Genomic DNA, 27286 nt, shown 5'->3' on the forward strand with positions numbered 1-27286 from the left:
TTGTGCTGTGAGCTGCCACAAGCACAGCTCTGCTCCACTGGCACAGGACACAGCTCCCAGCTCCAGAGGACGGGCACTGGCAGAGGCTGGGTTAGCTGTCACTAACCCAGGGACACAACTCCCAGCCAACCTGCTCCTCCTGCTCACAGAGCTCACCCACACCCTGCTCCCACACAAACAGCTCCAGGAGGGCATCTCCCAGACAAAAGCACAGCAGAAAGCAGTCTGGATTCATGTTTATTGAAGCCAGTAATTAAAGACGTCCTCGTTTTGCCAGCACTAGAAAGCAAGGTTCCACATGACTGCATACTGCACCTGGTTAAAGCCATACAACTGGACTAAGGTTTGTTTCATACATTTGCAGCCCTAATTGTAAGTTGGAAGAAAAACCAATAAACTTAGTATACAGGACAGTGAACTTTCATTTACAGCATGTATATTGTTAAGTTCACGATGTACAGAGCAGTCACTTTCAATGTAGTTAAATTAAATAAAATACAAAATTCTGTTCAGTTTAAACAGTTTTTGTTTCTTTTTTTCAATGCCAATAAAAAAAGTGCAAACTTAAAATCAAGCAGCATAACCACAGCATTTTTATGGAGGGCCAATCTTTAAAGTTTTCTATTTGCTTCAAGTTGAATGCTTTCATCTTTTGTTTTCTTAGTTTAAACATGAACAGTAGATGCAGTCACTATAATGCATATAAATATAGGCATATAATAGTTTAAACAGTCTACCATACAAGTGTATCTGCAAATAAAATGAAGTTTCACTTGAAAATGTAAAGGCTGTTTGCATTTGGCCTTTGGTTCCAATGCTTGAAGACACCAGAATAACAACTGTGCAGCTCACCAAAGCCAGCAGACTTCGGCACCCACAGGATGCTACATTACTTACACCTCTCTTCAGTAAACTAGGAGCATTCACTTGCAATTAGAAACCGGAAATCTGTCCCTGGTTTGTCTTTCTGCAAAGCTGGTAAGATATCACACAGTAACAGTTTTGATCAGTTTTAGTATACTCAACATTTTTATACATCTGGAAAATACTTCAATTGTAAGTTTTAGCCATATTGCTAGAAAAGTGCTTATCAGGTTAGATGACAAAAAAAGGCAGTTTCAGACTGAGGTTTTCAAACTACGCCATTACAATCACACACTTCAATTTTCTTGTCCAATTTTTGATGGTTTAGTCTCCAATCTCACTTCTCAGTGTCAGGAGGACAGTGTGTAATTACTTCTGGTGTGGTAACTTGCAACTGGCACCCATTACACCAGGAAGTGCATCCACATCACCATCAGCCAGCCACAGTCTTAGTCTAACTGTTATCTAGACAATTGTATAACTTCAGGTCATACCATTTCTTAAAAAAGTAAAAAAAAAAAAAATTAAAAAAAAAATAGTATTTTCAACAAAAAAACTGGCACAAGTAACATACTCATGTTAATGTTTGTCAAAGAGGCAAGTAAATACTCTTAGCTTTCTAGATGTCTAGAGAGACTCACATGAACAGCCTCTTGCTGTAACATAGGAGTTGAGGTTAACACCCAGCACTGTGTTAGTGGTCAGTCTAATTCTGTATATTTAAGTTACAATATATATTAGGGAAGTTATATCCAGACATCAGATTTAGTACAACAAATTCATATCAATAAAAAGTAAACTCTGTATAATTCAAATTGTGGTTTTTCCCTTCAGCATTAAGAGCACAGAATATGCTTGGTTTTTTTTTAAATTTCTGGTAGTGTGTCCATGTAAAACAAGCATACTGTGTACAAAATCAAAGTGCCATTTCAGTAACCACTGCAGTTGTGTTTGTTTGTACAGAATGAGGGTTTATGTGACCATGGACAGGGCTCCCTTAGAGCAACAGGGACAACCACAACCCATCTTTCCAAATGAAATGCTACATGAAGGAAAACACAAAACAACTTCTTCAGGATATCCATCGGGTACACATTCATACTTTTTACGTTACCTTCAGAATTGGAGTTGGCTGCACCTGCAGCAGATGTAGTTGGAACTAGGGCCTTGAAAGTTTTTTTTAAAAACCTCCATAGGTGTAAGGCAGGAATCCATTTTAGCTTGGCAGCTAATATTTAGTTACAAAAAAAGTAAGAAAGAAAAATACTGAGAGTGTTCTGTAGCACATTTCATTATGGGAAAATGATCCGTCACCCACCATTCTTCATAGGCCAGCCTCTTGGCATAAAAAAGGCAGAAGCTATCAGAAAACAGGATTTAAAATTAAATACAAATTGCCAAACTACTGTTTTTCAAATAAAACCAAACAGTGACTGTTTGTACTACAGTGCACAATAAGTTCAAGCACCTTCTAAAGACACATCACATACTGTGCCAGGCACTTGGAGCTAAACAAGTTTAGTTTCTCCCTTTGTCAGCTACACCAAAAAGGGCATCCACACTCTTTAAGACTTCTTTAAAAACTAAAACAAGATTTATAACAAGAATAAATTCCCATGGTTCTTAGTGTTTGGCCTGGAATTCTCCAATGTCAAGTAGTCTTTTAAAAACAGTGACTATTTACCCCCTGTGAAACACAGGATTTGACAACATTGCTCCTCTCCAGTCAATCCAACATTCTGGTTTCTCGCTGTCCCAAATCCATTTCCCCTTTTAGGGCTCCATTCCCCACCTTGGCTTCTTTCCCCCAATTAATGCTGTTCCACCACCACCACCACTCCAAGAATATAATGCATTGCAAACATACAAGTAGCCAATTCCAGTAACTCTGAAAGAGGGTTTCAGTTCTCTTTCTTGCCTCGTGTGCAGTCAGTAGTACTTTTAAGAGAATTCTCCGTTTTGCTTCTCTGTGTTCTTCACAACAGGAAATGCAGCTGCACCTGCTTTACCTCCAAACCAAAAGAATTGCCCTATATAAACTCTAAATGGTTATCTTATACAGAGGGATTTTATATGCAAACTTCCTGAATGTGCACTTTTTACTGGGACAAGGCAATGATGTAGTAAGCTCATTTCCCCTGCCCCGAGAAAACTGATAGCATCTGCCATAGCAGAAAATTCCTGGTCTTATCAGATCACTATACATAGTTATTTGGTCATTTACATCTGCATTGTTCTGCCCTATCAAGCCTCGTTCTCTGTTGGAGGAGAGTTTGTTGTTACCATGGGGTCAGGCTTGCGTGTGATCCTGTCCAGCTCCTCCTGAGCATTTGCCAAAACTGTCTTTTGTCCTGGAGAGAAAAAGGACACAAAGCAATCGAGTTTCAATGAAATGTTTCAACCAAGAAGCACAAGCATTCAATAAATCACCTTTAGATGACAACATATTTTTTATTTCTCATTATTTTGTCACCTCCCCAAGGACACAGAGCCTGGCACAATGCAGGGTATTTTTTGTGTAAAAACTGATACTCAGGTTTGATTCACTTTAAAGAGATGAAATGCTGAACCACACAGCAGCAAAAAGAACAACACCACCAGCGATATGTTTATAGCAACTAACATTTAAAAATAACCACCTTTGGAATTTTCTGTAAAAAGTCAAGCATACACAATTCTATTATTAGCATTGATAGGAAGGACTTTATTTAAACCAAACTTTTAAGCACAAGGTATGTAGGACACCTGCTAAAAAAAGCTCATTTATTTGTACTTTGTACTCACACTTGTACTCACTGCATTTCAACATGAAACAACTAACAGGAAGAACTCTCATGTCTGAAGCCAATGCTTCCCTTAAAACAGGGACAGGAATTGCATATTCATATAATATCTCCAAGCAGTCATTTCAAAGGACTTCTTCAATTGGAACCAGACACACTGAAGTATTTCATGGAAAGGCATATCTTACGTTTCTGTATTAGACTCAAAACTGTTTAACAATTCCCTAACTGAAACATTAGCTTACTTCAGTGTTTCTGAAAATTATAAACCCACGGACAAATTCATCACCAAAATTGGAACAATGTATCCTAATGCATGGAGCATACAAGCATTTAAGATTAAAAAGCTATATTTTTAGACAAAAAGTAGATTATATAACCATGTACAGCTTCCTTACATAGCCAAAGAATTTAACAAGCATCTGTTTTCCAGCTCAAATGTGTGTGAAATATTAGGTGGATTTTTTCCAGGGTACATGCTGAAAACATTAAGAAGGCAAGATTTGACTGTTAAAGATTCAAGTGTTTTTTTCCAAAGTACAAAGACATAACCAAGTTAAAAGGTTACCTTTAATCATTAGGAAGGTTTTAGACCTAAGCACTAGTCATAAGCCACAGCATTCTACACAGCATTTACTCAAAGTAGGAGCATTTAAGCAAAATTTAGGAATTAGTACATTAATTAATGTACTGTAATAGAACTTAAAATACAAAACACTTCACATGTAGACTTATGGCACCTGGGAGTTAAAAAAGCCTAAACCCTAAAACAATAAAGGCCACACAAAATCCTTGCTTAAACAAGAGCAGATCTAAATAAAAACTATAACCTTTTTTTTTATGCTGGATGAACTGGCTCCTTAGGGTTCCAAAATAACCCCAAGCAGTGTCCTGCAAATACCTCATGTGGACAGGAAAAACTCTCCCAATGCAGGGGAACACACTTCCCTTTACCACCATGGGGAGCACCTTCCAAAGGAGAAGAACAATGAGCTGTTTTTAAGAAAATAAGAGTTTCCCCTTAACTGTGAATGAGAGTGACACTTGCTTTCATTTTCCCTACAAATTTGTCAAGGACTGATGGCCCCACTCAGTGAGTTGTGTTCTGGACAATTACATGCCCCCAATTCTGTACAATTAATTCCCCTTTCTAGATCAGAGTGAGAGCAGGGAACCTGAGCTCTTTCTCCTCTGTACAGGAATAGAGAGGGAAAGCAGCTTTAGAATTTGCAAGAATCTTCTTGTGAATATGAATGAAATAACTGTGTGACTATAGAAGTTAAGATGTAGAAAAATAATCCACCACAGAAATAACCAACTGAAGTTTTTTTGAAATGTCACAGTCTAGACATCAAAGAGAGCCCAGACACAAAGGCAAACAAGAAGCACTGCACAGCAGGAAAAATGGACACTGCCCAGAAGAGAGATTTCTCTCAGGTAAGAATTGTCACAGTAGAAACCAATCCATCAATGAGGCTGACCAGAATTGTTGAGAACCACAGTGTCACTCACATCCTGGGACAGAATTTCAACGATTCAACCTCAGGCTATTCCTAGCAATGAGAGAAACAGATGGTCTCTTTAAAGCTAAATATTTTTGTCATCAACCTTCTGAAAACGTCAGGCTCTTTAAACAGTTTAGACACTTGAAATGCCTACAAAGATAATTTTAGCACATTTACTTGCACAGAGGGTGCTGCTGGAAATAATGTTTTCTCCAAGATGTTCTGCTCAACTCTTCCACAAAGGAATGGCTCATCTCTCTTCTGTTCTCACCAGCACCAGGTACCTCACAAACTCAACAAGAGCTTTTCAGAGAGCAGCATGAGGAGCCCTTACGTTCTCAACACAGTTTAATCTTACACTGGCTCATGTAAGGTGTGAGCACAGCAGATGTCAAGAACAGGCACCTTCTCCTGTGAGTGAAAGCCAACTGTTCTGTTCCCAAAGTCAGGAAAGGAATGGGACCTGCCAACTCGATGTAGCCAAGAAAAGCCAACCTTGAGATTATTCAGGAGAAGCACTTCCACCCAAGAAAGAACTGCTGCAGCAGGCACTACGATGAGGTAGATCTGCAGAGCTGAGTACAATATTCTGATCATTCATGTCCCAGACAAGAATAAGCCAAGGATGGGAACTACTGAAGAAACTAGTGGGGAAAACAGAGCTCAGCCTCTAGCAGGAGACTAGAAGAGAACTTGTCTAATTTAGTCTATCAAAATCAAGGAAGTTAAGGGAGGATGTATGATTGCTGTCTCTGTATGTTTCAGGAGAGAAATCTATTCCAATTAGAAGTTAATGCTGACACAAGGGGGGGAAAAAAAAAAGGAAAAAAACCTTGCTATCTTTGAAAAATCCTGGAATACACAGTGTTCTAGAAGACTGAAAGAGGAAAGAGCACAGCCCATTACAGACTAGTGTAGCAGTTTTTCCAGAAATTGCAGTTATGTTTTAGGTGCTTAGAACAGCCTGCCAGCACAACAACCAACAGGGTCTGTCCCAACAAGTTCTGCCAAGCCACCCACATTTCTATGACAGGATAACAGGTCCTGAAGAGAAGGGAAAAGTGGTCGATATTACATCTCATATCACCTTCACAGAAATAAACTTTAAAAAAAGCCTTGATATTTCAGAGATAATTAATGGATTTTAATTCATAAAATTACCCATTAATTATCCATAGCACTGGTCAGTACTTTTATTCAGCAATCTACCCTGTCCAGCTGTTGAAGAGAGCAGACAGGTAGGTAAGTGAGCCTGAGGAGACAACAAAGGATTTTGGAAAGATAGGATTGGAGGGAAAAAGTTATTTACATAAATTACCAAAGTGGTGCATGATGATAGAATGGAAACAATGATCAAGCAAACACACAAGCTTTTGAGAGACTGAGGGAATTTGATACAGACTAGAAACCTCATACCAGGAGGCAGAAAATGTATTAAACTGGGTGAATTGTTACAAAAAATCCTGCTCAGCATCAGAAAGATGAAAACAAGCCCGTGTTCCCCTGAGAGATGTGAACAGAACACATCTGTAGCACAGATCAGCTCACCCCTTCTCAGGGCAGGCAGAGCCTTGTCTGCCACCCCCAGCTGTTTCTGAGCACAAAGCAAACAGGGTGAGCAGAGTGCCTGGGGACACAACTGTCACAGCCAAACAACACTGCCTGCACACAAATCTGTTCCTGCAGGCCACACACAAGTCACAGGCAAAGGGGAACAGCTTTCAAAGCCAAACACTGCTGCAAACACAAAGGACTACACTGAGCTCCATCACCACCCAAAGACCAAGAGTACTGGGATTCAGAAACACTGGGCAAGGGAACAAAATAACTGAGAAATTAAGTACTGGAATAGGCTTCCTGAAGAGGTGACATTACAGCTTTTATTTCTGAGTTTGTTTGCTTTTTAATCACTAACCAGGTACTCCCTAACTGACTTTGCTTCAGATAAAAAGCAAGGATGAAATAACACCTAAAAATATTGCTAGTTCTATTGCCATAAAATGTTATTTTGACCTTGTGGTAAGTAAAACATGAGGCTGCATTTGATGAAGCAGGGACACCTTTCAGTGTTTAACTGAAGAAGGCATTCTGGATTATGAAAGAATTAGTTCAGTGTTCTTATAACATGGAAACAATATTATTATGAAAATCATATATAATACAAACCCCTTTTAATAAATAATAAATTTAATAAAGACAAAATTACATAATTCATCACGCTGAAACAAAACACACAAAAAATTACACCTGACTTGCTTTAAGTCAAATCCTATGCATTTTTGAACTTCCAGAACATGAAATGTCATATATAAATCTTCCCATTAAATAGAAATTTAAAAATACCCAGACTCCTACTGCCTTGGCTCTCTGACTGACAGAACCATCATCTGCTGGCAGCAGATATTTCTCATTTCCAGTTTGGAATGTCTGGCCCTTACCTTCCTCTCTCAGCATGAGGAACTGTGGGTTTGGCATCACCATTAAAACCCACAAGATTGAACAAGCATGGGATCAGTGTATCTATCAATAATTTAATAGTGCAAGAATTCTGGAAGGGAAGCTCCTGAACATTCAATGTGATGGGAATGACAGTATTGAACAGAAACAGTCAAAGAATCAAAGCCATAAATTCTGTCTGTCAGGCGGACAAATGCATTTTGCACCACCAAGGTCTGGGTAGGTACCAGCCACTCTGACAGGTTTCTTTCATTTTCACTGAACTGCTGCATTATTCACCAGCAAGAATCTCCCACACTGCAGTCACAGCACAGACAGAGAAGGCACCCATTTGTCAGTGTTATCAGCTGTGCTGGATTGCAATAAAATAATAAATAATTAATGAGTGAACATCTTTAAGCTGTCACAAGGAGTAATTCATTTCAGCTTGAACTCTGGGGAAGTTTCAATAGTTTCACTGCTAACTCCAGTCCAAACCCAAAAAACTGCATCTCTTTTGCAACAGTGAAGCATAAAGAAAAGAAGGGAAGGAATTCTGAAGCTGAAAAAGAAATCAGCACTTTCAGCATAGGATCAAGACTCAAATGTCACTGAAATCGCAGCAGTACAACCTCACTCAAAGAATTAAGTTATATCAGGTTTAACAGAAGCCCTGGTGTCATGAAGTTGCAGTAGTTTGGTTCCTCTTTTAAAGACATTTTGGTACAGTCATCTGTCATGGTCTGTCACTTTCCTGACCAGTGTAAGAGATATACCCATGGACCAAGAAGCCAAATAAACTATTAAAAACACGCTGCAATAACATGTCCAATACCTGATTTCTTGGCTGTACTTTGCACTCCTCCAGCACCAGGACTTCCAGGAGAGCCAGTCTTTTTGCTCAAGAGACTGTTAAAGAAACTAGCCAAGACACCTTCACTTGCAGCATTATCTAAAGAAAAAAACAAATACAGATCACACAGAACACTTAGAGCTGGTAAATGATAACATATTTTCACATACATTAAAATCTCTTCCTAACCAAGGAAATAAACCTCAGCTCTGAGAAAGTCTGTCCTCAGTTTGAAGACCCCAGTCCTTTGCATACTTGGCATAGGCAGAGATGGCTGAATGCACATTCCTGCTTGTTGGGGGGGTGTAATGAAATTTTAATCAAAGTATTTGTGCATTTTAAAGTTTTTAATAAATGCAGAAACCAAGAGCAAGATTATTAAGTATGGACATGAAATTCAAAGACTGATAGGCCCATTAACAACCTGCACAGATGTTCTAGTGCAGCCTTTCATGCCACACTGCTTTTAACAAATCAAAACTTGGCAGTTCAGCAATAAGACAGGATCCAGAAGGGTATTTTATCCCCTGGAAGTGAGGCATGGCCCTACAGCACACAACAAAAAACAACACTGGCCCTGCAGACCTTCTTAATGCCCAGAGGGGAAAGAAACCCCTAAGTACCATGGAGCTGCATCTCTGGGAAAGATCTCATTTCCAAGTGACTGCTACAGCAAATGACATTCCAGAGAGGGTTTAGTGGAATAGGGCTCGCTGTGGATTCCAGAGTAAGTGATATGAAGTATGAAACTGTAGTTCAGAGCAGTCTCCACCCTAATAACCCAACTGATGCATAATAAATGTATTGAGGCAATTTAAGGAAATTAGAATGCATTTGACCTGTCTGACTGCTTGGCAGTAACAGAACTCTATTCCAAGTCGTATAAATGACCAGAAAAGAAAAATGTCAATCCAAAGTTATGTTGTAAATGCATTTCTGTTATTAAACTAACTATACAATTAGTGAATAAATCCCCCAAATCTTTCTATAGAAGAGGATTCACTTTAAGGAAAATAACATATGATAGAACAGTAAAATGCTCATTCATACTTTTAATATTTGGATCTGGTTTCTTAACTGATGTGATTGGTGAGGCACTGGGTACATTGGTGGGACCAGCTCTGCCTTGAGTTCTTGGGGATCCTGCAGGGCCTCTCGCAGGAGATTCCTTAAAAAGTCCAAATCACACACATGAGAGAAGAACTTCAAAGGATTAATTACATTAAGCAAGTTTAACATCACATACTTTTTCAGCCTTTCTATTGGCACTGTAGTGATGCACACTGAAGAAAGACAACAAGCACCCAAAACATCAGTTACATTTGGGATGTGCCTCTACTACAGGAAAGGCTGAATCACTGCAGGAAATTTTCAGTTCAATAATCCAATATTTCCACAGTGAATTTATAAGCAGCATTTAAAAATATTGCCTCATTATTTATTTCCTTTCTGCAGTTTGGGGACATTATGTAGGGTACATTTAAATATAAAATAATGGACCACTGCAGGTTAGAATCATTCCCTTTTCCCTTGAAGGAAACAAAACACCTCCTACTCTTTTCCTTGGATCTACTTACTGATGCTCTTGTAGGCGTTGCTGGCTGTTTGGCAAGGAATGACTGCAAAAACAACATATTAAGCATATTAAATACATTTCAAAGAATACAGAGGAATAAAATACAGTAAAGTTGAGTAACCATAAATTCATTTGATCTTTTTCCTGATATTTACAGGGTTCCTCTTTGATATTTCCATTCTTCCCCACTCTGCCTCTAGAGGACTGACTGCAAGGAGTAAATAAGCTTTGGGCCTTTGTCTCACACAGCCAGTCCAGAACTCAAAGCCAGAACCACAGACACCCCAGTCTGTAACCTCCAGGACATTTATAATCACCTGGATAGGGAAGAATTGTTATATTTTTTTAAAGTATAGAGCAATAAAGAAAATAACAAGTTACAGCATGGCCAAATTTGTAGTCTTCCAAGCCTCTGGCTGTAAGGAAACTGCAATGCTCAGATGTTAGGTTTTAAGAGTATTTATATTTCACAGATCAATACAACTTTGTGGTGAAATAAAAAGTCTCTACTTCCTCTTCTCCTTTGACATGTAAATTCTTTCTATTCTCAGCATATCTTCCCTTAAGCTTGCCAAGATAAGTGACCATATTTCCTGGTTGCACTTGCTAGAATAAAGTTCTACTTCACAGTTACATCTGAATTTGCAAAGCTGAGAAACAGCTACCTGGTGATTTAAATGAGGAATGAAAAACTAAAGGCAGTAATAAGGGAGAAATTAAAGTGAAATCTTACATAGTAAGGACTTATTTTCATTCTTCCTTTCTTACCTGCTGCTTCATAAGAAATACTTGCTCATCTTCTGCTGCCAGCTCTTTATCATGGACTAACTGTTGAACAAAACATTTTGTTGTTATAAGCAAAAACTGGAATTACCATAACTGGTTTTTATGCTTTGGTGATCAAAAGGAGAGGCAAATCTTTAAGACTATTGTTTACTTTTTTTTTTTAAACTGTTCTTTCACATTTAAAATAATAGTAACATTAAGAAGTTGCCATTAAAAAATAATGTTAAATAAAAAATATTGGAGCATACGAACAGTGATGCCAGCCTGTGAGCACTGTCCTATAGAGATGAGCACTTGGTAAGTACCCACATTCCTTTTTCTTAGTTTGGATATTGATCTCATCAGCATCCCTTTAAAGACCTGAGATGACCTTGCTTTACCTTTGCATGGCAACCTCAAAGCCATATGACTATAAATGGAAATGTCCTACAAGAGAATTCTCCATTTTCTTCGGGTGTTTCTGCCCCACACATGCAAAACTGGTAAATGTAAAATTGCTATTCCTGGACTGCCTTTCTTTCAATAAGGTGAATGGTTTCTGGGTTTGCTTGCAGTATTTTAAATAACTAATAAAAGAAAGCCTGATATTTTATATATTTAGATTAAAAAATTTGTATCTGGAGCTCTTCAACATTAATAGTCCTTAGCAGCCATTCAAGCAAACTCTACTTATTTGTTGGGGTACAGAAAGAAATAAGTCCTTTATACCTTTCTCACAGGAGGTTTTACAATGAAGTCCTCATATGCATCTTCTGGTTTTACTGTTGTGAAGTTTTCATGTAAAATGGCAATTTTCTTCTCATTGTCCCAACCAGCAGGTCTGCAAAAAAGAATAAAGCTTTGCCTTTTCTGCAGCTTCTACAGAGACCCTTATTTACTGCCCTCTACTTCAATAAGGCAATTTTCTTATAGATCAGCCCTATTTCTCAGCTAAATTCCAAGCATACAAAAACTGGAATGGTATAGTCTGAGTCAAAGTAATATGCATTAAGTTGGTGTTTAAATTTGGGATTCCACAAGACTAAGCTTTTGAACAACAAACCATTCCATTAATTTTTATATCCCTGTTACATGCAGTGCTTAATAAAAACCCCTCTGACATTGTGCTGCTTGTCCCAGGGACTCACATAAAAACTGCATCCTTCTCTACCACTAAGGCAGGCGTGGTAAACTGGAAACCGTAGGTTTTATGTACAATGTACTTATACAACAGGTCGAGGTTCTTCTCCTCCTTAACTGATGTATAAATCAAGGCAGCCCCATCTGGGTTTCTAGTTGAGGAAAATCAGGTAAGATACAGTTTCTAAATTATAGTAAGAAATTCAAAACAGGAGTTAATAGATTTATAGCTACTAGACTTAGCTTTGAGCAGTAATTCCAGGCAAAATTAGAGAAACTTAGTATGCAGGGGTGGAGTGGATATAACAAGGCAAGGGTCATGGCACTTTTCTTTGACATACACAAAAGTTACCCATCCTCCCAGGCTTACATGAAAATTTCATCCTACTTCACTTGGAAAAAGTCAAAAACTTAATACAAATGAGATCTCAGGCTTACATGGAAATTGCAAATTCTGAGGAAAACCAAGAAAGAACACAAAATATAAGACCAATCCTCTGTAAAGGAACAAAAGGCCTAAATCCCAAGCACAATTTCAAAATTATAAAATATTTTATACATCTGTCAACATTTTCAAAAAAACAAACACTACACATACCTACCGAAGGTTAGCTATGTATAGCACATACCCTAACCAGCAATTACATACCAAGTAATCTTGCAGAGCAATTTCTTACATTATTGTTATGTGCAATTCAACATGAAAACATCTCTTCTTGCTTCCAGATTAGAGGCAATCTCCTCAGCACAGAAAAGGATACACTGTAAGCAGAATCTGCGGATGTGTGACTGAATGAAGTCGAAGTGCTCTTCCCTGTAGTCGTGCTCCTTCTCCAGGACACTCACTGCATCACACTGAGAGAGGAAGGAAAACAAACCAGAAAAACCCAGCTATTTAATCCCAGCACATATTAAAACACCTTCCTTAATCTTACATGCTCCCATCATATTTATTTTGAGTCTCTGGTTCTAAAATAACACCAATAAACCAAACACTAAAGTAATTAACATATAATTGATAAAGTTATTACTATTCCATAAAAGTAAAAATTGATGCTGATGGCAGCAGCTCACTTGTAAAACAAATCCCTCCACCATTAATCCAGAATTCATTTTGCATGTCTGTAGAAAGCATGCCTTTAAGAGAGAAGTAATGAAACCCTTGCATAGCAGCAAAGAGAAGCAGAGCCTCACTTTTGTGCACACCACAAGCACAGGAATGCCCAGGTTGTGAGTCAGCACGTTGTCTCCGAGGGGCAGGGAAACGTGTTCATCCTCCTGGCCAGACGAGGGGCCTCTCCTCTGTGGTGATCCTTGGTAGCCTTCTTCAGGTTCTACATACTCCTGAAACTCCTTTATAACTATTAAAAGAGAGAGATTCTTAAGCTACAACAAAGGAACTAGCTCTTTTTAAACCATAATTCAACTACAACTAACTAGAAATCTCAAGGGTTTTTTTAATTTACTTTTATACTGCGTGAGAACTGAATCCTTGCTGCCCCTTCCAACACCACAACTCCTCCATCAAAACTTACAGGAAGCCAAATCAAGTGGGATCTGGAGCCATTATAAAGAATCACAATTATCTGCAAGAGCTACAAAATATTCCTGAACATTTCATTATAGGGCATTTGGCAACAGAAAATATAAATGTGGTTTAGCAACACAGCTTATACCCTGCAATTTGCACCTACTGTGGAAGAAAGCATGGTGAAAATGTAAATGTACACAGGAAGCACCAACCTGAAACAGCCACTTTTTCTTACATTACTTTAGTTCTTATTACTCTACATTTCTGTTGCAGGCATCCAGTGTTAGAACTATAAATACATAAATTGCATAAATACAGCCTCAAGGGCATCTTCAGGCTACCTGAAGAGACTGAGCTGTATTCTGGAAAACTACAGTGAGGTCCAGAGGAAACGAAATGCTTTTTATGTTTTCAGTATTTTTATTTTATGGCAAGAATGTTCCAATAGTCCTGACTCCTACCCAATACTGAAGCACCTAAGGAATAGTATTAAGTTCATTTTGGAAATGCACTGTGAGCCCACACATGCTTTATCAAATCTGAGCTACAATCTACACTTTAATGTCTTTTATTCAAGACCAAAGTCACAGACCAGATAAATCTGTGTCCTTGATGTGGCTGCTCCTGGCAGGGCTCTCCTCCTCCTCACTCAGCCATGAGGAACCCTCATGGAAAGAGCCAAGCAAACTCCAAGATCTGCTCCCACAAACGCTCCTTTATTTTAGAAATAGTGGGAGCATCAGAGTGACTGTAGGGACAGAGAGGAGAACTCAGGAAAAGCCACCAATCTCCAGCCCAGCCACACAGAGAGGCTGCTCAGAACATCCTCCGTGTTCTGGGAAGGAACTGGAGTGCACTGCACGCCGCCTGAGCTTTAGGAAGTGGTAACGTCAGGCAAGTTTCTTATACAAACCTTGCAAAAAGAAGTCATGGTATCTTTTCAAAACCAGAACCATTTCTGCAATGGTATGTTGGTGCATGGAAGGAAGAACAAATCAGAAAACTCTTCTGTTTAAAGCTGCACAATCTACAATGCTTAACTGAAATATAAAACTGTGATTCTTGTGGAAAAGAGCTCCATTCCAGAGAAAAGCCTAAAAAACCCAAACTAAATACAGACTATGAGACTTCCAATCACCAATTCAATATATGCCAGGGTGCAAGGAAATACAAACAAATGAAAATGAAATGCAGTTGCTTTTAACATGGGGAGGCAGTGCCTTCTTGTGGAGAGGAAACAGCAGTGCTCCAAAGGATGCTTCCTCCAGGACTGCTTCTTAGTCAGCTACAGCAAATCAAAATTCCATCATACATTCTGCACATTCCATGAGTTTTTTTTATCTCACCAAAAGCATTTAACTAGAAAGAGTTTTTTGAAGTACCTCTTGACTTTATTAGCTTTCCCATTACTATTTACTATTGAGTTCAAGTGTATTAAGAGCAGTTTAAAGAACACCATCTGCATCTCCCACAATGGTTCAGATGAGCCTCTCTGACTTAATCACATAGAAAAGACTATTTGACAATACAGCTCTCAATTAACAGCATTATAATCAGACAGGATTCCTTTCCTGGGTTTTGTTCATATCAAAGCAAAATTATCTTTTCTTTACTGAGATGCTTGGGAGCATAAACCCCTCCATTCTGGGGAAAAAAGGCCTCTCCCAAAAAGAGTAACACTTGAGAACATGAGAAAACACAAGATGCTCTAAGGATTTCAGAAATGTAAATAAGAACAAATGCAATGTGGAAATTCCAGAAGTCTGATGGCTTCATTCTCATGAATTTTATCCTCATGAATTTCTGCTGAATGGGAATGAAGGGCACAATCCCAGCTCCCCCTCTCCCCAGGAGTCAGCAGGACCCAGCAGCAGCACCAAGGCCACACCTCACACACAGAGGGAGAAAACCCCTCCATGTGGAGCTGAGCTCTCTGTGGCTTCCCAGGGATGCACCTGGCCTGGCATCAATCCCTGTCAGACACAGACCAGTGGGACACAGAAACAACCTGCCAGAGCAAGAACCTCCGACTGCAGCACCCAGAGCACACAAATACCACTTTAACTCAGGAGCAGGAGTGAGTGCCTGTCAGCAATAGGCTCTCACACACTGCTCCAGCCTTCCACTCAACCCCCATTCCCTCCAGGATTTAGTCCTGTGATATCCAACCTGGACCCCAGGCACTGTCAGATGCCCTGATGAACAAAACTGCACTCTAACAAGGTAATAAAGTAGCTCACTGCAGACAAAACATTTCTTTGACACACAGCATTTTCATACTTACTGCTCACAGCTATGTCTCATTTGAGCTCCACTCTCAGGCTTTTACTGGATATAAAATATCCATATTTAATGGATATAAAGTTGTGCACCCAAATAGCCCAAAAAATATTTCATTTTTCCTTTTTTCCTCCTAGTGAGCTATGAATACTATCTCCTCCACACAGTTCTAATTGAAAAATCATCTTCTATATGGTATGGAAAAGAACTCTTTTCTTTATTAAGAAGTAGTGAAAATTACTTTGGTTTAAGGTTTTTCAATAGGAAATACCCACAAGCTGATGCACATAAAATAAGAAGCCAGAAAAACAACAGTTCCTCTGGAAATCTGTAATATTTTGCCACCCATTACTAACGTTGAGTATTCAGTATGGCCTGTTATGTTTAAGAAATTCTCACCAGGTGATGATGTGCCATTAAAATCACACCTCCACTACAGAATGCTGATTTATCTACCAAACTTGTGGCTCTTTAGTTTTGCACTAAATACAGCAAATGAAAGTGAGGTTCCAGCAACCTTTTGCTCCCATTGCTGTTGTTCACGAGGCATTGCAAGGTAACTCCACCAAAAACTGCGGCATCACTTAGGACATGCACTGACTGGAAGCACTACTGAGACAGCAATTATTAGGTTTGATTGTTCCAGCAACAGTAATATGCTCAGGCCTGGAGTGCTCTTTAACTGCAATGTGGAAATGCAGGCAAATGCCACAATTTAATGGATGGATCCCACAGGTCCTGAACAGCAGAATGAGAAAAATTAAGAATATTTTTCTGAGGCAATCATTCCATATTTACATTCTTTAACGTTTCACAATCACTTTTGGTTTTTTTGTGCCCTATCTTTATTGATCATTAAAAATTTTAGTCTTGTGAAAAGAATTCCTAGACAAAAGATACCTGGATAAACTAATTTTTAAAAAATATTTTAGCTTAAGAAATCTTTCAGCTCTATGTCAGACAAAAAACAAAAAGGTAGACAACCTGAAACTAATTCAGTTTGAATGGAAAATGCAAAAACATGTTATTGTGTTTCAATTCTTTAGCTTCAAACACCCCAGAGGTCATTGGTGTAATTGCCATTTTACCAGTATACATCCTTTCTGCAGTTCTTCATTCCTCACAGCCACCTTATCTCCTCTGCTGTCTTAAATAGGGGAGGTAACATTCACATCTTCCCTGAAATAATTATTCAAATATGCATTATTTAAATAATGATTTATCACAATTGAGCCTGAATTAAATGTCCACAGTTGACATTATGTACCTGACTTCATGTGAGCCAAGCTCTTAGCAGAGGAGCCCCCAGAGCAGCTCAGTGACAGGGGGAGTGCAGGCAGGCAATGCTCTGGGTACATTCCCAAGAAAGCAGCCTGTTGCCTCCATGTGTGTCCTGCTGCCCATTCTGGAAGCTCTTTAACTCCAAAGGGAAGTTTCTCACCCACCCAGGCAAGCCAAGAGTCAGAATCTCAACCAGCAAACACAGGAGCAAGGGCTGGGTGCAGAAAGGCCTCCCAAATCCTGCCAGAAGAGGCAAGCAAAGTCCAACTGCACCGACATGGGTGAGCTGACAGGCATCTCTGGAAACTCTTAGGATCTTAGCAATGGAGAAAGAACATCTTGCAGCACTTCCAGTGGATGCCAGTGGGGCAGGGCTGAGCAGAGTTCCTCCAGGGTTGCTGGTGCTGAGTGTGACAGCCACGGGAAACACTGTGGACATTCAGCTTGTGATGGAGGAGCAGGAGTAAGGGAATAGTCTGCAGGTGAAGTCAGGAAACACATCCATCCACGTGCTCTTATGCTGCAGGGGGCTTAAATTCAGCACACTCCATCACTCTGCACTCCATTTCTATGTTTCAACTGGCCTCATGAGCACTTTTATCATCCTGGTTTTTACATATTTGGGCTGTTGCAACCCAGTGACTTCATTTTCTAAGTGGCAGCATATCCCAGGAGGCACAGGCAGCAGGATTTCAGTAGGAGAGCTTTGCTGTGTAGCTTCAGGATGGGCAGCAGTCCCAAGGCATTCACCAAGCACGTGTGCTCTACCCAGTGCATCACCCTGACACAGTTACAACAGACCTTTCCTCAGCACAGACTGCCCAGAGAATTACAGGCCATGGTGGCCAAAGTCCGGAGCACAGAGCTGGCCCCAGGGACAGTCTGCGAGAAGCCAGAGATGTGCCCAGGTGACATGAGGGTCCTTCACAGGGCCTGAGAACAGGAGATGGAAATTTGAAGACACTGGGGCCCTGTGTGGCACAGCTGAGCCAGGGGATGGCACCAGAGCCAGGCAGGGGGAGCTCAGCCCCTCTCCCATCTCCTCTTCCCTTGACTCCAGGAGAGCTCAGAACAAACCAGGAGTTTCTATGATACTTTAATTTAGAATTCTCTAAGATACCACTATTGGAAATCCCTCTAAGCTCCTCAGACAGGGCACTCGAGCTTTGCCATAGCTCCCTCACAGAGTGCACTCTGAAGGGAAGGCTGAAAAGCTTCTCTTTTCAAAAGGAAAATTTAAGTACACAAACTCCCCCTTTATTTGGATTTGAAACACATTTGCTGCATCTCATAAACATGCAAATTGGGTTAGCTGCTGGATATTGATACTGGAACTGCCTTTCCATTTCCCATTCCCAAAAAATATCTGACACACATAAAACCAACCAATCATTTTCCCTTAAAAACTCTCATATTTTACTTTTTCATTAAATGTAACCTGTTAATCAAACCTAGGTAGTTTTAATTATTAAGTTTAAACTCCAGCTGGTATGCTGCAGGCACGAGGCTTCTGGGAACACAATATTTAACATTCAGAAAGGATTATCAGTTATACAAATACACCTGAGTGCTCACTGGTCAAACAGATCACACTGCTCCCTAAAGGCAGCTCAGGAAACTACCAGACCATATTTGCAAGGGTTCCACACTCCAGCCCAGAGCAAAAGCAGAAACCACAAAGGATCAGCCTGAATATACCTCATCTGAAAGGACTGGAAGTTGATAAGGTCTTTTCCACTAAAGGAATTTATTTTGGAGTAATTCAATATGAAAACAGAAAAAAAAAAAATCTCAAGAAACATTTGACACTACTAAACTAACAACACTAAACTACTAATTAAATTAACTACTAAACAAACAACACCACTAAAGCAGCTGCAGGATCCAATACTGCAACAATGACTGTCTGCCAATGCTAGATTCTTTCCTGCCATGGATATGCCAGGAAAGAAGGTTCATTTATACAACATTCCTAAAGTCACAAGGTAGGAATGGCTGTAGTGAGACACAATTAGCTGCACCAGGTTCACAGCCTGAGCCACCAGAAAAACAAGGCAGAGAGACTTCTGTAAGACAAGCACAGTATGGGAATGGGACCTGGCTGAGATATCACAGCCAAGCAGACAGCTCATTTCATCACTGAATTTTGTCACTGTCTTTTAAAAAGTGAATCTGTCATTATATTATTTTTTTTAATTCCCCTTTTTAAAAATCAAATTATCAAAATCTCGTTATTGCCCAGGATCTAGACCAATCTCATCTTTTGTCAGCAAAACTTGAAGAGCTGCTTTAAAGCCTAATACAGTCTATTTGAATTAGAGTTGCAATCACAACCTAAGAGTAATTCTTATCTGTAAGAACCCACTAGAGTTACCCATAAGAGTAACCCATTCTTAAAACACGCAAAGAAATTGATCAAAAGTTGTGAGAGCTAATTAAAAAACCAACAGCAATGTATGGATTCACAAAGACTTACACTTCTGCTCCATGTGCCTCATCTCTTCTGGAGGAATTTTCATCTTATCAATGTGTTCTTGCAAGACACTGGCCCATTTCTGTAAAGACTCCATAACAGTCCAAGGTCTAGACATATCTGCAACAAAGACCACGATGGTGTCTTGCAGGGATTCGGCAGAAACTGCAAACTTCAGCAGCCCTTTGTGATACAAGTCTCCATCCAGGATCCAAACGTTGCAACGAGTGTGATCTGAAAGGAAAAGGCACAGTTGGAATCCAGCAGATGCCAGGGTTTGCTTTTCCAGGCTGGGAGTGACTGGGTGAGAGCATCAGTGTTCAGTGGAAGGAGCAGAACCAGCTACCAGCACACTTGGCCTGCTTGTTTAACAGACAGGTTCTGTGTAAATACCTGTATTAGTCAGAAATGCTTTCATTCCTGGGCTCAGAACATTTTCCTTTAAAAAAAATAATTTCTGTTCTTGAGCTTTTACTCAGGACAGCTGTCAGGACAGTTTTTAATCGCTGCACAACAGTCCTGCATTAGTAACACACAGAGTGAACCCAGAACACAGGGGATGTGTAAGTGCAGGCCCAAAGGGGTGGCCCTGCTCCAGTCCAGCAGGGGATGAACACTGCCCTCGGTGTCTCCCAGACACATAAGCTGGTTTCACACACCCAAGACACCTCCCAACACAAATAAGCTGCAAACAAGATACCAGAAATAAGCAGCTTAAGTTTCTAGCACAGGAGTGGGAGGAGCAAATACAGGATGAACTTCCCACCTTCCCAACAAGGTTGTGCCACCTCCTCTTATCTCACACTGACATAACACTGGCTCCTTCTGCAGGCTCCTGACAGCATGAGCACTGGAAAAATGACCTGGTATTGCAGCTTTCGTGTTTCTCCCCCAGGTGTTTTTGATAGTGGCTGCATACTTCATTGGAATGCAAGGCAGAGTAGAGGGGGATCAGCTGGGTCAGACAGCTGGCATTTTACCCCAAAACTGAACTCTTGGCAAGAGTATAAGAACTGAAAAAGGAGTTTCCTCCAGAAACGATGTATCAGGTATGAGGGAGGAAGGGAAGGAAGGAATTACATTATCCTTAGAACTTTCTGCTGAAGAGGAACAACACCATTGTTTCAGATCTTCTAGACTCTTCCTAGTACCTCTCCCTAAGTATTCCCTATTTTACTACAGCTATCCAGAGGGAACAGTGAGTCTCTCCTACACTACATACACAGTATGTGACTTCTGCAACGTACAGATCTGCAAACCAGCCACTGCAGAACACAGATTTTCAATGTAGCTACTGAGCTTCATAATTACCCTGCTTCACTGTACTTCTGTGTCCTGAATCTTTCAGCTTCACAAAATCAATCCAGTTACTATGGTTATCATAACTTTATTCTAGGAGGGAATCCACTCCTCCTGACTTCAGAAAAAGGCAAAAGCTTGGCTAAGAAATCTGGAAGAAGATATATATATATATATATATAAATATATATATATATCCTACCTGCTTAATCAGGCCTTGGACAAAATTACTGGGCAGTCCAGTTTCAGACATCTCTCTCATCAAGGTGCTGTATGTGGGCAGTCTACATTTAGCATTTCTTCTAAGTTTTGTTGGGCTGTCCTAAGACATTCCAGCATCAGTGATCACACACACAGGCCAAGAGCCACACTGTGAACTTACAGCTCCTCTCACTGCCAGCTGCACCCCTCGATTCACTCTCCAGTGATCAGTGAGGGTGGAGCTCAGAAATGCACCTGTGCACACCCAGCACTGTTCCACTCCCTTGTCCCCCTCCAGGACAGCAATCACTGGCATCACAGGGATTCCCACAGCACTGGAGGTCTGAATCTAAAGCTCCCAAAGACCTCTGAGGACAGAGGAAGGATCTAGGAGAGGTCTGGGAAAATAGAGAGCAAGGACACAATGTGAACACATTTATATGTTTGCTATTACACAACAGCAAATGAAACATCTGTGCAGGACTCTGCATTCTAGAAACATCCTGGGTACATGCCCTAAAGCAGCAGCCTCCCAGTAAATAAAAACCCCGTGAGCTTTCTATGAGCTAAAGGTTATTAATAGACAGGGACTGTGTGTATGTACAACTGTCTCCTTGGAGCATGAATGAAGTTTTGAAAACCTAATGCAAATCTATCCATAGTTTATGCAAGTTTACAGCTCTCCTCAGCCCTGATGGATTCTCCTGTGGTGAACACTCTGCAGAAAAGACTTTCACACCTTGGCAAGTTACAAAAATTAATAATATAAAAATAATAAATAAAAAAAGTTCAGAATTTTAAATGCAACTTAATAATATCCAAATTCACTGCTTCTAAGTCATGTTTTAAATCCAGTATCTAAGGTTAAAGTTATTTTGTTTGCAATGCACCTTTGCTCCCCTTAAGGATTTAATTTTTCTTTAACATTTGGAATGCAGACTGGAACTAGAATACAAGTAGAACTAGAATATAGCTGGAACTACCACTCAGAATCAATCTGCTAGGAAACCTGGAAGCCTTGCACTCACATTAAAATGTACTTTGGTGAAAAAATGTAACTTTGTATGAAAAGGAAAGGTTTTGCTTCTTTCTAACAGGACAGAAGAATGTGATTTACACTTGCTAAAACATAAAACACACTTAAAAATACAGCACCGGGTGCTCACAATTTGGCAAGGACTTGATGGTAAATTCAGCTTTGTCAGCACCACATCAAGCTCCTACTTAGTCATGAATGTTAACTGGGCCCTTCTTACTGGCAATGACATAACGTACAAAAACAGAGCAAACAATTACCAGATCCCGTTGGAAAAGCAGGGGCTACTTATTACAGGCTATTATAAAAGCTGCTAAAATCACATCTCTAAATCCTGTCAATATTCCATTATCCCCTTAGTCCAGAAGAAGACTTTCCAGCTTTGATGAATTTTATTGCACATGGTTGATTCTGTGAACAGCAACTACATCTGCATCTATTCAAAAGATATCAGTGGCAATTAGATATCCCTTGCTCAAACTGTGAAGAGAAGCAAAAATGGAGAAAACTTTCAAGAGAACTATTTTAAAGATGTTGACCAAAAAAAAAAAAAAAAAGACAATTTTCCTATTAGAAACCAGTACAGCAGCAAGACTTGGCTCAATCTGGAACAACCAGTTCAGCTGGAATATGCATATGATATGGCTGAGGCCAGTCCAAACCTGAGGCAAAACCCAAGACTGCTTGATTTTGTTACAAGTAAGAATGCAACCCCAGAATGGCTCTTCCTCCCTGCACACTGGGCACAGGCGAGATGTGTCTGCAGTCTGAGCAGGTCAGAAATGTCCCCACGGTGCTTGTGGCTCCAGCTGACACACACAGCACAGAGCAGGCCATGCAGGCTGGCTCCCTGTTCTGCTCTACATCCCCGCAGTAACTCTGCCCTAGCCCTGCAAGGGCCTCTGAAAGCTACTCTGGAAACACAGATCCTTTAGGAAAATTATGCACAGCTTCTCTTCTACCTCCTACGAATTCAGATTCTCAGTCCTCAAAAGCAGACTAACCAGTAGAGACAAAAAAACATCTGTTCATCATAAAGAGGCAAAAAATTGAAACTTGCCACACTCCCTGAGAAATTCCACTAATGGAGGACTCTGGGGCCTGAGCTCCAAAATCAGTTAATATTCCAAGCTAAGTTTGTAGGCAGTGCTATAAATGCTTTCATCCAGATGAACTATGGTGTCATGTATGCAGGAGCAGCCATATGCTCCAAGGATAATGTAGCTGAGGATTTAGGAGAATCCTCTCTCTCCCAGGATTGCTTCTCATGTCTCTCCAAACCTCTTCTTGAGAAAATGGCTTGGCCTAGGCAGCATTTGAGACATCTTTAAAATAAAAAGATATATTTTCCCTAGGAAAGTGACTTTTCAGACGGGGATTCGGTAGCAGACTTAGAATCTAAGGGACCCTGAACCCTGGGGACCAAAGGCACATGTCACACTGAGCAGTGACACCTGGCAGAGCTGGAGCAGCTGGACACAGCACAGAGCCCACGTGCATCCAGCTGCCAAGAACCCAGCAGGAGACAGGGAAAACTACACAGTCCATGGACACCTCTGATTACCACAGGGGCCTGCAAAGCAGAGATGCCTCCTGGGCATTTGTTAAAGTTTCCTACAAACTGAAAATTTAATACAATTTAATTGCTGAGCTGATCTTTAGAAGGAAAGTAATTATAAACTAAGATTGCATCCAGCAAACCAGAAAAATTCTACTTTAGATGAAGGAGCAGCCAGGTTCAAACATCCCTTGAAGAGGAAGAGGAAACCACAGCATAGGAAACACAGATCTTCCTTAAGGTTTCCAAGGGGAAGACAGAAGGAGATAATGAATGACTCAGCACTATGAGGAAAATATTTCTCCTGGACAGAGTAAACTTATCTGAAATTAAGAAGAATAAGACAAAGAGCAAATAAATCCATCACCTGGGAAAAAGCTGAAATTATCTCACTCCACTGGAGAGTTTCAGATACCAGTGTTGATCTGGCACCCCTGGAAATCCTTGTGATCTGGTCTTGGCTAGGTTGGAGTCTAATAAAAAGCAGAGACCCTCAGAAGCACTCATCTGCTCTTGAGCTCCTGAATGCCTACCCTGAACTTCTTTATGGCTTCCAGAATTGTGGGTCAATTATAAAGGCTTTGTTCCCTAATCTGTATATGAGCATACACTCATCTGAAGCACACAGAATTTAAAAACCAAATCCAAAACTGTCCTAGAGAAGAAAGAACGTTATCTCTGCCTGCTGGGAGGTCCTGACCCACTTTGCTATTTATTTTGCTTGTGGATGACACTAATGAGACAGAAAGGAAAAAGGCACGTATTATTAGCTCCTAACACACCCATTAGAGGATGCATGAAGACCTGAATTGGCCAGCTGAGCCTGTAGTCAGTCAAAAAGCTCTCTTTTTTCCTGCTAGCACTGCCTGAGTTCTTATGACAGGCCTCTCCTAATCACTTCAAATACTTATCACTTTCAGCCACTCAGGAATAGCCCCAAAATATTTCCAGTGTAGAGATATACTTGAGGTTTGATAGATAACACCAGGAAAAAATAGCACAAACATCCTTCTGCTTGTAATAGCATCTCCTTTGAAGCTGCAAGAGGCCTGATGACACAGGCTGTCTCAGCCCTCCTCATCATAAGGGTGTTTTGCCCTCTGAAGTATTTGTGCAGAACTAAAGCAGATTGTGCATGGTGGAAAAGCACTTACACCCAGAACCTGAAGAAGCAAAGAATGGCTCAGCACTTAAAATTACAGCCCAGAAGATTTTTAGGAACTGCAAGGAGGGCCCTGGAAGACATGGCAATATACTCATCCTTTCATTGTGCCTAACTTAGTATCCAAAGGCAGCTTCCTGCCACGTGAGAGCAGGCCCAATCTCCATAACAACCAGTCACATATGGCACTTAATCACTCCTGCAAGCTTTCAGTGCACCTCCAGTTTTAAAATACCATTATAGGATCTTCCTAGTCTGCTTGTTCCCAGGAACAGGGATGGACCACAACCACTGCTTCCCGCTTCTGAGCTCTGAAGGAAGTCAGGAATAGGAAGACTTACATTCCCCATTTTTAAAGACAAACCAACACAAGGAGGTCTAGCAGTTTGCCCAAAATGAGATCAACAGAGGTAGAGACAAGCAATCAGCAGCATCAACAAAAAGACAAGGGGCAAAGAGACCAGCTCCAACTTGAGACAAGGAAACACTAATCCTGACTTTAAGTTCTGTTCTTCACTCAGTCAACTTAAGCAAAACATTAAAATCTGTGTTATAGCTAATCAAAATTCCACACACAGCCCCTATGAGAAACACCAAACCCCTGTGAGCAGATCCATGCTGAGCATGAAATCCTCACGGATGTATCCCTCCCTTTCTCTAGTCACACAGTAGCCACAGCAACACTACTGCAGCTGCTACAAAGTCACCATCTGCAAAGGGATCTCCCCTAGCAGTGAAGGGATCCCCAGAGCTGCCCTGCCTCAGGAACAGGTCAGGCTGACAGAGGGGCAGGAGGGAGAAGGGACACTGACTGTGAAACCTTTCCCTCCACAGAAACAGACACCGCTCCAAAACTCCCAGCACCATGCTGAACCTGTGACTGGGGCGTAGCCCAGAATGCACTCATCAAACCACAGTTATTAAAACAGCACGGCAGCTACTTAATTAAAGAGATTGCATTTGAAACAAACTTACCATCTCTGTCTTCATCGTGAATATTCAGATACAAGTATTCCAGTCCTCTTCCTTTCTTGCCATGCTCTGCTCCCTGTATTTTAGCCATAAGTGTGGTTTTGCCTGAACCATCATCACCTGCCAGTAAGTTTGTAGAGGAAAAAAAGACACCTTCAGAATTACATCTGACTTCATAGAAAATATTTTTTTCACAACTTGCTTAATTAACAAGTACACTTCTGAATCACAGTTACTTACTGTTCTCTTTCAAGTATTTCAGTTAAATCCAATGGCTCATACCAGAACAACAAGAAAGAAGAACTGTCTTGTTCTCTATTATTACTTAAAATAGGCTGTAAATCTAACAGTGGAAAATAAAGAGAAACTAGATCTATAAGGACAAAGACCACAGATCAAATTACATAACCCAATTGTAATGAACCCATGCGTCAGTTTGCTCCAATCAGTGTTTGAAATATGCTTTGTTTCTACAGATAAAAAAACAACAAACCTACACCCAGCTGGCTGCATGTGTTACTTACCAAAAACAAGAATATTCTTGCCCGATGGCAGTTTAGATCTGGACCGTGTGGAGACTTCGCTGAGGATGGAGGACCTGGGGAAGCAGCAGAGCAGCCGCGTTATCCCGGCTGTGACAGCACCATGAGCTCAGCACATCCGCACCCACGGCCCGGCACATGCGGGCTGTGTACGAGCAGGGCTGCTGTCACAGCCACAGGCCAACTGCACTCCGAACCACCACAAGCATCCCACCTTCCCGAGCAGAGCTTTCATGATTTCTAAACCACAGGCAGGAACATTTAAAGTTCTCCTCCCTTGTAAGGGGCCACAATACTGCAGAACGTTACTTTTCAACTAACTCTCATCACAATCGACTGCTGCATTCGACATGCGCCTTTCTGCCACTACAGGTATTTTTTAAAGCGTTCGTTAGAAATAAAAGCCGTAGAAACACGAGATCGCCTTTGCCGGAGCCGGCCCCACGGACGCCCCTGCGGTCCCGGGCCCCGCTCTGCCTCAGCGCCGCCCTCCCGTCCCTGCGGCCGCGGGGGTCCCGTCACTCACCCCCGGGCCCCCCAGCCCTGCCCCCGGGCCCCTCAGCGCTACCCCCGGCCCCGCCGCCGCCCGCGGGCCCCGAGCGCGGCCCCGACCCGGCCGAGGGCCCGCGCTCTGCTCCGGCCCCGCGGAGCCCGGGCTCGCCCCGCCGTGCAGACCCCGGGCGGCCGCGGGCGCTCACCAGAGATTCTGCCCCTCGTCCTCCTCGCCGGGCAGCTCGGCCCCGCCGGGCCCGTCCGGCCCCAGCAGCTTCTTCTCCGCCAGCACCGGCGCCATCTTGGAGCCGCCGCCACAAAGAGTGACCTCACCGGGCCGCGAGGACCCCGCCCCGCCCCGCCCGCCCGCGCGCGCCGCCGGCCCCGCCGGCCCCGCCGGCCCCTCCGCCCCGCGGCCGCCCCGCCGGCCCCGCGCGCGCCGCGCCCGCCCCGCGATCAGGCGGTGCCCGGGCAGCCCCGGCCCCGGCCCGCCCTGCGCGCGCCGTCCTGCGGCCGCCCGGCAGCAGCGCCCCCTGC

General features: G+C 41.6%; 1 protein-coding gene across 1 annotated transcript; it reads right to left on the bottom strand.

Moving 5' to 3' along the window:
* Positions 1-218: 218 nt before the first annotated feature.
* On the bottom strand, positions 219-27216 carry DYNC1LI2 (dynein cytoplasmic 1 light intermediate chain 2). Its single transcript, XM_058845532.1, has 13 exons — positions 26956-27216; positions 26240-26313; positions 25719-25835; positions 19491-19721; positions 13117-13283; positions 12684-12777; positions 11931-12066; positions 11512-11623; positions 10786-10845; positions 10019-10060; positions 9492-9609; positions 8424-8540; positions 219-3215 (listed from the first exon to the last, which is right to left on the bottom strand). Exons 1-13 carry the CDS (start codon positions 27048-27050, stop codon positions 3109-3111), a joined length of 1470 nt encoding a protein of 489 aa, XP_058701515.1. The 5' UTR covers positions 27051-27216; the 3' UTR covers positions 219-3108.
* Positions 27217-27286: the final 70 nt, after the last annotated feature.

The sequence above is a fragment of the Poecile atricapillus genome, chromosome 10 (assembly GCF_030490865.1).
Source record: "Poecile atricapillus isolate bPoeAtr1 chromosome 10, bPoeAtr1.hap1, whole genome shotgun sequence".
NCBI lineage: Eukaryota > Metazoa > Chordata > Aves > Passeriformes > Paridae > Poecile > Poecile atricapillus.